Source organism: Cariama cristata, unplaced genomic scaffold (assembly GCF_000690535.1).
Source record: "Cariama cristata isolate BGI_N322 unplaced genomic scaffold, ASM69053v1 scaffold6088, whole genome shotgun sequence".
Classification (NCBI taxonomy): domain Eukaryota; kingdom Metazoa; phylum Chordata; class Aves; order Cariamiformes; family Cariamidae; genus Cariama; species Cariama cristata.
Genome location: NW_009631580.1, coordinates 29525 through 40032, shown reverse-complemented (window position 1 = coordinate 40032; position 10508 = coordinate 29525). Strand labels below are relative to the sequence as shown.

Sequence of the window (10508 nt, the reverse complement as noted above, 5' to 3'; positions counted from 1 at the left end):
CGAGTGTAGCCGCCGGGCACTTCTGTACAGACTTGGGACCCTCGAAGGCCCTCGGGAATTTCAGCAAAGAGGCACCTCAGCAGCCCAGGTTGCCCATGGCCACCGGGCGGGGAGCCAAGGGGAGGATGGAGCCAGAGCTGTGGGGCCCCAAGCTGACCTTGTAACTGCAAGTGCAACAGCTCCTCAAATCCCTGCCCCTCCCACAGCCCCTCCAAAACGCCACCCTGCCCGGTACCCTGGCGGAGGGAGCATCCCTGCCCTTCCCACCTGTGTTTCCTGAAGTGGGTTCAATCAGCGTGTCTCCTGGTTTTATAATCCCAGCTCGCTCTGCATCTTCCACCATCCTCAGGCTGATGCGGTCCTTCACACTGCCTCCTGCGTTGAAGTACTCGCATTTTGCCACTGGAAACGACAGGGAAGGCTCCATCACGGGACAAGCTGCAACCGGGAGCACCAGCTCCTTCCTCCCCCAGCCCTCGCTGCAGTCATTTGAGGTCACCCATTCCTCCCCTGCAGGGTGGTCCTTTGCTCAGGGGAGTGCACCCACCATCTGCTTACAGGGTGTCATGGGGCTACCCATCAGCATACCTGCCCGTAGCCCAGCTTTCCCTGGGAGCAGCATCTCCCAGCTACATGGTCCTCCATCTACCTGCAACACCCTGAAGGCAGGAGGCAGGCCTGGGAAGTCCAGGATGGGTTTAAAATCAACTGGACATACAGCGATAGCTGGGTGGAAGGTCCCACACTGGTAGGATACACCTTGCTGCCCTGCCTTCAGGACTCTTCTCTGAGCAAGGCACTGTCAGGGCTAACAGCAAGGTCTCACCGTCTTTCCCGGGACACGCTAGTTATTAATAAGGATCTAAAAAGGTGCCCTTCTGTGGGGATGATCTGTAGTCCTGAATGAGGTGCCACAAAGAAGGACAAACAATAGAAAGAGCACTTTCAAGTGCCAGACAGAATTATCGTTTCTTCGCTGAGCTACCAAAAAAACAACTAACGGAGACTTTCCAAGGCACGCTCAAACCGCAAGGCACACCTCGGTTCCTAATCAGGCCCTCCACACTGCTAACCCTCAGGGCAGGACTCTTCTTACCAAGGTTTTGATGAGCTTCTACATCTGAACTAATGGTCCTGAGCTCTGTTTTACGGACAACAGGGAGAAATGGGTACTTTCGGGGTGTCATTCACTTCATCCTAGCAGAGACAGCTACTTGAGGCTGAAAAATCAACCCGATACCTGAGTAGCCAGAACGAGGAAAGAAAATCTTGTACTCATCATTACATTTTATAAGGCAAAGCGAAAATCAACCCGATACCTGAGTAGCCAGAATGAGGAAAGAAAATCTTGTACTCATCGTTACATTTTATAAGGCAAAGCACCAAACCTCCAGTTACACAGAGATCCCTGGAGGCACGGAGATTACAAAGCAATCCCATCCAACCGCACCTGCTTTCTTGACAGGGCAGTGCTGCCAGCATCCCTGTGTTTGCTTGGTAAGAGGCTCTGTGCTACCTGAAACTCAGGGAGGACCATGTAGCTGCTCTGCCTGTCCTGCTCTCCTTCCCCTCCTGCGCCAGGGGAGGAAGACTCCATCCCAGCAAACAGGGTCTCCCCAGCTTCCCCGCTGCTGCTTGCACCAAATCCTCCCGTGCCCCTAAGGCACCCCAGCAAGACACCCTCCAAGGGACAGACTGCTTCAGAGGTGGACCGGTCATTGCAGACCTGTCCTCCCACCTCCACCACCTCTGTTCCATGGTCCCCTTCCATCCCCTGAGGTCTTATTCTGGGAAGTGAGAGGCAGTGCAATGTAGAGGTTGCAGGGGTCGAGCCCCAAAGATCCCGGATCCTGAGAAGGGATCTGGTGGAAGAGCACAGCACGGTTCCTGTGGCCGTGTGCCGGGGGATGCTGGCTGCCGTGCGGATTCCCAGCTGCCAAACAGGACTGCAAGGTCCCGCTGTGCCATTTTATTGAGTGTGAGCGCTCATCAAGGCTCTCCTTCTCACCCAGCTATGTGACACTCATGAATCTTACTGCCCCTGAGATGTCTGCCTTTCTGCCCAGTTTGGCTGAAATTAATTCATAGGGTTAAAAGTTATAGGAAAGGAGACTGAAAAGTCCGTATGCACAGAAGTAGCCTAATCTTACCATCTTTTTGTCTGTAGGGGACCAGGCTAAAACCAACCCTTAGATGAGATAGCACCAGCACGATGCTAACATCCCCTCGGGGGGGTGACTTAGGTCCTGCTGGAAAACCTGGCCCCACAGCCAGCGCCTTGGCCTGGCCTTTGGCACCAGGGTCTGGCACGCGTGTCACTGACAAACCCAGCTGTCTGCGGCCCCCGCTGCTCTGCCTGGGGCCGCCTTTTGGGAAGATTTCCCCAGGGAAGCTGTCGGTGCCCCCAGGATGGCGATGCAGCAGACCGCAGTGCCTGGCTCGGCTCCAGGGCAGAGCAGAGTCCCCACTGCGTGGGAGCTCTGCCGGGCAGGCAGGGGCTACGCTGGTGGCTGTCCCCTGAGCTGCTCCCTCTGCCCACGCAGGCTGTGGGAAGAATCCCACCGTGCCCTTAGCTCCCTAATTGCCACCATGTTTCGGGGAGACTCGGCCAGTCTCTCTTGTGCATGTCGTGTGCTACCCCGGGGGCTGCGGCATCCCTGCCCGCTACCATGATGCCATGCACCCATCCCCAAATTCAGCCCAGCTCTGCTCTGAGCTTATGCTGCAGTTATTTGGGAGGAGAGATGCCTCTGCTACCGTTAGCCACCTGCTCATTGCAGCTTGAAACCACCCTGTTTGGTCCGACAAAGGACTGTGGTGTAACCCAACAGGCGGGGGTACCCAACACGTACGTGCCACATCTGGCCCTCCCCATCTGTGCTTGCTCTCCACAGAGCCTCTTCTGAAGCCCCCCCCCTCCAACACCGCCCCTCACCCTCACCTCGTGGCACGGAAAAACCTGGTGGAAAGGGGACACTCACAGAGCTCACACTTGAGCCCATAGGACTTCCCAATCTTGTTGACTCGGACCATTGGGGTACAGCCAATTTTCTTCAGGATGTTGGGCAAGATCTTTGTTTCTTCTGGCCTGAAATAATGCAGAAAAAAACCAGAAATATGTCAAATCAAAGCAAGAGTTGTGCAACGTGAACCAAGATACAATCTGAGGGAGGTTTCAGCAACTTTAGCAAGGCCACCGAGAGACACCCCAGCTCCAAGAAAAAAGGTCCCCATTGACAATTAATGGCAACAAGAGCTAGTCACGGTTTTCCGTCACTCTTACAATGAGTTATTAATTCTTTCGCATAAAAAATAAGGTAATTAATTTTCAGGGCTGTTCTGAAATGTCTTGTTATAGGCCAGGCCTATAACTAAGTGAAGTGAGAAGAGTTGACAAGCCTTGGGATTTTATGTAGTGGGTGCGAAAGGCAGAAGGTGATGTACAGTGCAAGGGTCCTCCTCTTCGCTCCATCCTACCCGGCACCACCTCTGCTTTTCGCGTTTTCAGCTATCGCTGGGCCAACTGTTGCTTGCCTGGCCAGGACTTCCAGACTCGCAAGGGTGGCACCAAGCCACCAGAAAGGCCCAAGCCACAGAGGACTCTGGAGGGGTTTTTTTGCAAATAATTAAACCGAGCTCTTGAATCAGTGCAACCCAGCCTCTCGGTTTTGCTAGTCTTGGCAGAAGCCAAGAACCACGTCACAGCAATTGCAACCAGAAAGAAAAAGTCTTATTTGCCCAACACGCAACCAAACACATCTTGCCACACAGCCAGGGAACTCGTGTCCTTGAACTTTTTAAAAGATGGAGGGAAAAGATTGACCAGGTCTGGGTTTGTTGGAGTCACAAACGTATTGCCCCTGGTTGAGAGCCAGCACATCTCTCTTGGAGTGGGGTGGCAAAGCCCCACTCCCTCACCGCTCAGCTCTCCTTTGCACAGTTCTTGCCTGCTATCATCCTTTGAACCTTGAACCCAAGTTATCCTTGTCTGCTATCACAGCCAAGCAGATGGCTGCCTGCTGACAGAAAGTCCATATGGTGCAGGGATGACATGCTGATTTACTTAAAGACACACACACCTCCCTCCAGGTTTTGCAAGCGTGATATAAACACGTCTTGCTTCGCAGGAGTACAGGGGTAGTGGTTTAGTGCAGGTCTTTGCTATCAAAAAGAGCCAGCCTCCTTAATCTCAAGCCCAGAAATGATGGAGTATTACGTGTGTGCTGTTACCTCTCCCTCCATGGAAAGTGTTACCACCCACATCGCAACCTCCATTGAGTGCTGGTAAAGGTGAGGCAATAACTCAATAAATGAGCTTTCCCCACAGCTGCACCCATTTTCCATCTGCTCTAAAAGCCACCGAAACGCTCAGGGATTTCAGTGGGGCTGAGTCATGGCACGAGGAGACTCCAGCTCCTTCAGACGGCGTTTAACTAAAGCCTGCCTTTCAAGAAAGTGGCCTGCGTATTACGTTAGATTGCAGAAAGTCAGCTCGAGAGGAGAAAGCAAGGCCGTTTAGTTCCCTTCCGCTAGTAATTGTGGTAAACGAGATGCTACCACGCCTTCTGATGCCCAGCAAGGTGTGATGTGCCATGGCAAGGTGCTGTGCAGCTCCGGTGTCGGCAGCGGCGGAGCCTGGCGAGGGGATGGGGAAAGCGAAGGCAACCTGTGCTGCCCGGCATGCCGGGACGGCCAAGGTGGGAACCAGAAACTGGACTGCTCTTTTGTGTCACCGCCAGCTGCCGTCCCCTGAAAAGAATAGCCTTTCTCTCATTCTGGGGCAAATTTTTTTTGCAGTTCCTGTCAAATTCCTTTCCTAATCACTACTCTATTTTACTACAAAAAGAATAGTAGCATGAACATGGGGAAGTTCAGGCTAGAAATGAGGAGGGGTTTCTTCACACAAAGGGTTGTTGGGCATTGGGATGGGCTGCCCAGGGAGGTGGTGGAGTCCCCATCCCTGGAGGTGTTTAAGAAAAGACTGGACGTGGCACTTAGTGCCGTGGTCTGGTTGACATGGGGGTGTTAGGGCAAAGGTTGGACTCGATGATCCCAGAGGTCTCTTCCAACCAAACCGATTCTGCGATTCTGTCGGCTTCCTTCCCCAGCCACGTGAGCTCTCTGCGTGTGCCTGAAGGCAGGGGCTCCACGGGGTTACAAGGATCTGTGGCAAACGCCTTCCATGCTCCTAAAGGATGTGGTGGGGACACTCTAGTCCTGCCGCTGCTGGTGTCAGTTCAGGATTGCAGTGGACCAGGCTGGTTTTTCTCCAAGATTCCTGCTTTTTACTCATGGCAAGTTATTCCATAAGATGTCCAGGGGAAAAACAGTCCTGGCAAACCAAGTGATGATTGCTGAGGTTACAGTGGGTCCAAATTGGCTCAAACAATATCAGAACTAGTCAACCTCTCTGTCTTTGGAAAAGTCTAAATAATTAATATTCTTGATTAAAATAACATCTTGCCTTCTCCCTCCACCTCCATCCTCTACTTCTACCCCCAAAACTCAATCAGGTTTCACAGGGGAATCTCAGAAAATCCAGACATTTTTGCTACATCGGCTGCCATCTGTGGTTTACCCAGGGCAGAGAAACCAAACAACGCCCTGCACACGCAGCTGCAAAGTAAAAGAAACGGTGCGACGTGGCCCGGTGTATTTTCTTCCCTGCTATACACTGGGTTATGTTTCCGTCCCTGCCCCAGTGCTGCTGCACGGATCCTCCCTCCTTCACGGGCCAGACCCAGAGCCTGTTCTGGGTTTCATAGATGCCGGTGGCTGAGCTCTGGCCGTGTCCTGCCTGGCAAGCGGTACGGAGCTCCTCCGGCTGGCAGGCATCCATCCAGAGCACTGCTGCACCTCCCATGGGCTCTGGTTCCTCACGTGCTGGAGTTGAATTAATGTTTTACATCTTTGGCACAGCAGGGACGTGTCCGCAGCTCCTCTGACATTTATAGGACAGCCTTGTCTTTAATAGCTTGTCTGGGTCTGGTTTGCTGGGCCATTAAAGCACCTCTTGTTGAGTCTAGACTGGGCACTTTGGCAGGCTTACCTCTCTCTGGGAGGAAACCGGCTGCTCGGAGGACAAGAACCGCTCGTAGCGATCACTTTTTGCTTTGCACTGTGCTCTTGGATTGCTTACACAGAGTGGGCAACCTCTGCATGGGCCACTTTCTACTTATTGAAAAGGCCAGGTCCAGGTAATGCATTTTCATCAAGGTCTCTTAGTCATCGGTAAAGACGTTGCTGGTACTTGGAAATCTTAGTACGCACAGCTTCGGGCTGTTGGAATGAACAAGGGCAGCCAGACCGCAGCCCTTCGGATGACGACTGCGTGGCTGTAACCGACGGTGCTGTACGAGGGGATGGGTACAACCGCTTTGGGGTGTACGCATGCGTTGTGCTACAGCCAGGAGAGCCTTTACTGCTTCTCCTCGAGTGCCTGGCACCTGGGAGTGCCTTCACTTCTGCTGCGCAACACCAGACTGCACGGTGTCCACTTAGCAGAAGTCTACAAGTCCCTGCTTGAAATCTATCGCTGAAACATAATTTTTCTAAAATAAGACACCCCAAACTAGCAGGTGGTTTCAAACGTGTACTGGAAAACACTTGAGCTGAGCCTCAAGCCAGCCGCATCTTTCTGCAAGATTAAAGGGAATGAGAAAATTTTTCCTGGAGAGGAGATACTAGGTGGGTTTTGCCTTCTGGAAAATAACCTACCATTAATGTAACTTATTGTCAAACTACTGACTTCTGTTCATCACCATCCTGGTGTAACAATAGTACTTCATCTTCAGAAAAAGACACTGAGCCGTCTGCGCTCCGAAATAACCAGCAGGAGAGAATTACTTACAAGGGCACACAGGAGTGTGGAGACTTGGTGGCAGGCGTTGCAGCTGTCCACGTGCACTTACTGGGCAAGTTGGGAAGAATCCACGTGCTGTCGGCTTTGCTCTCCTGACTTCCCACGCAACTGCCGTTCACGAGCAGACACGTCTTGGTCAGCTCCTGTGTTGTGGAAATAGAGACCCACGGTTACCTGCGAGGAAAAGCGGGCAGGCAGGCACCTGGGCAATCATTGTCGAAGGCAAGAAATGACATTTGGGGGTGAAGGCAGGGTGTCCAGCCTGCACGGAGCATCCTTAATGGCATTTCAAATACCCCAATTCTAACAGGTCCATAAATTTGCTCTTTTGGTGTGGTATACCAGACCATGTACATGGTAAACCATCATCTAGCCAGCATCTCCAGTAAATCTTTCCCTGCTCTAATGTACATTGAAGCATCCACTCCACTAGAAAATTTGGTGCTCTGTATTTAATTATTTGGTCAAGAGCAGTATTTTTCACCCTAGCAGTGAAGAAACTGCAGCAAAGTCTACCCAGCAACCATTGGAGAATACTTGTACTGGATGGTAGTGGGCCTCAAAGGGCCAGAGGACATCTCTACTCTGGCTTCGGAGTGTATTAAAAGTGAAAAAAGAGAATTGATGGTAGAAACAAAACAGCAGGGAAGGGCAGCAAAGGTGCTCAGGGGTACAGAGCAAGTTGTGAAACAGCTTAAATAGAGGAGGATTCATCAGCCTGGCAATGACAGAGGTGGCTGCTCCCGGGGGATCCGGAGAAGGTGACCGAGAAACGGGTTTTTTTGTTTCTCAGCATCAAATAATAAGGCAAAACGGAATTATCAGGAGCAACTATAGGAGCAGAGCAGGTAGGAGTGGAATCAGACAAGGGTTAATCAAGTTTGCAAAGGTCGAGTTCATTCTCGGCGTTTAAAGGCGCTGGCCCTAATGGTACCTGCGCTCCGTGAACATGCCCAGCTGCTGTGCCGCTCTCTCTGCATCGCTGGTGCGCACACAGAGAAAAGGGGGGCTCCGGTTTTACAGTTTATTCTTGGCATCTGCTACCGGCCAGCAGCAGAAACAAAGGTTACATGGAGCTTTGGTGTGCCCCTCTCTGCAATTCATCGGCCACCCTTCTGTGCTACGGCAACCAGCCGCAGGGAGAAAAGACACACGATTTTGATAACTGGAAGTTTCTTTTCGGGCTTGTTCACAGAATGAATTTGCCTTGATTTGGCCTTTGTTGAATAAAGGAGCCTTGCAGCTCAGTAGGGTGATGGTCGGAGACTTGTGTCCTACTTCGACCGATGATGAAAGCTGGCATTAACCTGCTTGTTGTAGCGTGGCCTGCCCCACCACGGTGGTGCATTTTGCAATTAGAGCAAGTGTAAGGCTCTCGTTCGCTTCGCTGTAGCAGAAATTCTCAAGGGCATGCTGTTGGACCTTCCTCCTACATTCCACTGCAGATTGAGAACCAAGACTTAATTTTGAAATGTGACAGAACCAAACCAGTGACACAAAGAAGCAATACCTCATTTCTAAAGGCAGAAGACTGCCTGCAGAAGGACCCAGGCCTGTTGCCACGGGGAGGGGAGGTCGGAAATTCACTCCGGCTACTGCCCCGGGGAGGGAACTCGGGCCACTGACAGGAGGATGCTGGAGCCAACATGGGCAGCACAGAGAGCGGAGGGAGAGGTTTGCGGAGCATCATCTTCATCCCAGGCCATAAAGTCACCGCTCTGCCCATCCCAGACACCCGGGCTGCTCGCAGCGCCTGGGAAGCCCACTAACTCCCAACGGTCCGGCAAGGAGCCGGCACACTTGTGCCTGGGCCCTCGTTATCTCTTCAGTTCAGGTGTGGGCTGCCCCCAGAGAAGGGCAACGAAGGTGGGGAAGGGTCTGGAGCACAAGTCTGGTGGGGAGCGGCTGAGGGAGCTGGGGGCGTTTGGTCTGGAGAAGAGGAGGCTGAGGGGAGACCTGATCACTCTCTACAACCACCTGAAAGGAGGGGGTAGCCAGGTGGGGGTCGGTCTCTTCTCCCAGACAACCAGTGACAGGACAAGAGGAAATGGCCTCAAGTTGCGCCAAGGGAGGTTTAGATTGGATGTTAGGAAGAATTTCTTCACCAAAAGCATTGTCAGGCACTGGCACAGGCTGCCCAGGGCAGTGGTGGAGTCCCCATCCCTAGAGGTGTTTAAAAGACATGTAGACGTGGTGCACAGGGACATGGTTTAGTGGTGGGCTTGGCCGTGCTAGGTTTATGGTTGGACTGGATGATCTTAAAGGTCCTTTCCAACCTAAACCATTCTATGATTCTAATTAATTTGTGGCTCAACATGTGAGCCCAAGGGCTGCCTTAATTACCATTTCTGCCATCCTCCTTCTGCTCGCTTGCTCGTTTCACCCACTAGGCAGGAGGTTCTTTGAAGCAGCGCGGCAGGACGACGCGGGGTCAGTGCCTGCCCTGCTTTCCCGGGGGTTTCCCCACTGGCCGGGAGGATGGGGCTGCGGTTCGCTCCCTGAGTGTCGGGCTGTCCCTGAAACACAGAAATACACCACGCCATTATTCTAGCAACAGCAGTGAGCTTCCTTCTCAGCCAGAGGCCCCAGGCCACCTCTGAAGATGGAGGTCAACAGCCTGGTGTCGCTGCCGGGCCCCACGACCAAAGCTTGAAGCCGGATGGCAGCGAGGAGACACCGGGCCACCTCCACGTCAGGTGCTGAGCTGCCTTTTCTCCTCTGGAGACACCAACCCCAGCCTCACAAGTAGTGAGAGACCATGAGGGTGCAGGGCGGTCAAGCCAAAACGGCTCGGACCTTGCAGCTGACAAAAACTCTCCTGGCAAATTTTGCCTCCCGGTGCTCTTCCCCACCAGTGCCAAACCTGTTGCTTCTTGGGAAGGATTAAAGGAAAAAAAAAAAAAGAAGTTCATTTCATTGCCAGCCAGGATTTGTGCTGGCCTTGAGTGTATCTCCCCCAGCAAATCCTTGTTTACCTAATGAATTAACTGGGAAGGAGCAAAAGTCACTTGTGATTAAAGAAGAGATAAGCCTCAGTGTATCAGAGACAGTCAGCATGCTTTCACAACTGAGGTCACCTGTTGGTAAACTAGATTTTACAAGTATTTTTTTTTTCTTTTTTTTTTTTTCCTAGTGATGCCGATCTCGACCATTTTGCAGTGGGGAGGAAAGAGAGGAGAGGCAAGGAGCTGAAATTATTCGAGCTGCTTTTGTGGGTCGTTTCCCTCTTTGCCGGTGCGTGACTCCCTGCCCGAGTGGGTGCCGGCCCTGAGGGACACTGGTATCGGCTGTGGGGCCCCACGCAAGCCCCCTCTCCCCTCCAGCCCCGGCTGCATGGACGCAATGCCTGTGCCCCTTCTCTTCCCGTGGGGCAGCTCGGGAGAGCTGAAGGAGTGACATGGAGCTGTGCGGATCACCAGAGAGGGTCCCATGCCACTGGTCACCCTCCAGACGGGGGTGTGCACCCCTACTTTAGGGCAGCAGCCCCAGAGCCACTTCATGTTTCAGCTGAGGGTGGGGGGGGCCAACACCACGCGTCCAGCTGCGGAGACAGCTGCCTGCCAAGCCCTGGGTGAAGGTGGGCGACCTCCCCGGGGGCTCAGGAGCACCCCGAGACCCCTCAGGCACCCACCCGGCAACGGCAGCA

At 52.9% G+C, this 10508-nt stretch overlaps 1 protein-coding gene across 1 annotated transcript in view; it reads right to left on the bottom strand.

The window, feature by feature from the left end:
* The window catches only part of LOC104166162 (cystathionine beta-synthase-like), a 22791-nt gene extending 15715 nt beyond the window's left edge, over positions 1-7076 (bottom strand). The window contains exons 1-4 of the mRNA XM_009706006.1: positions 7065-7076; positions 6851-7005; positions 2982-3088; positions 268-402 (exon numbers count right to left, since the gene is read on the bottom strand). Coding sequence (XP_009704308.1) covers positions 268-402; positions 2982-3088; positions 6851-7005; positions 7065-7076 — 409 coding nt within the window. The remainder of the gene's footprint in view (positions 1-267; positions 403-2981; positions 3089-6850; positions 7006-7064) is intronic.
* Positions 7077-10508: the final 3432 nt, after the last annotated feature.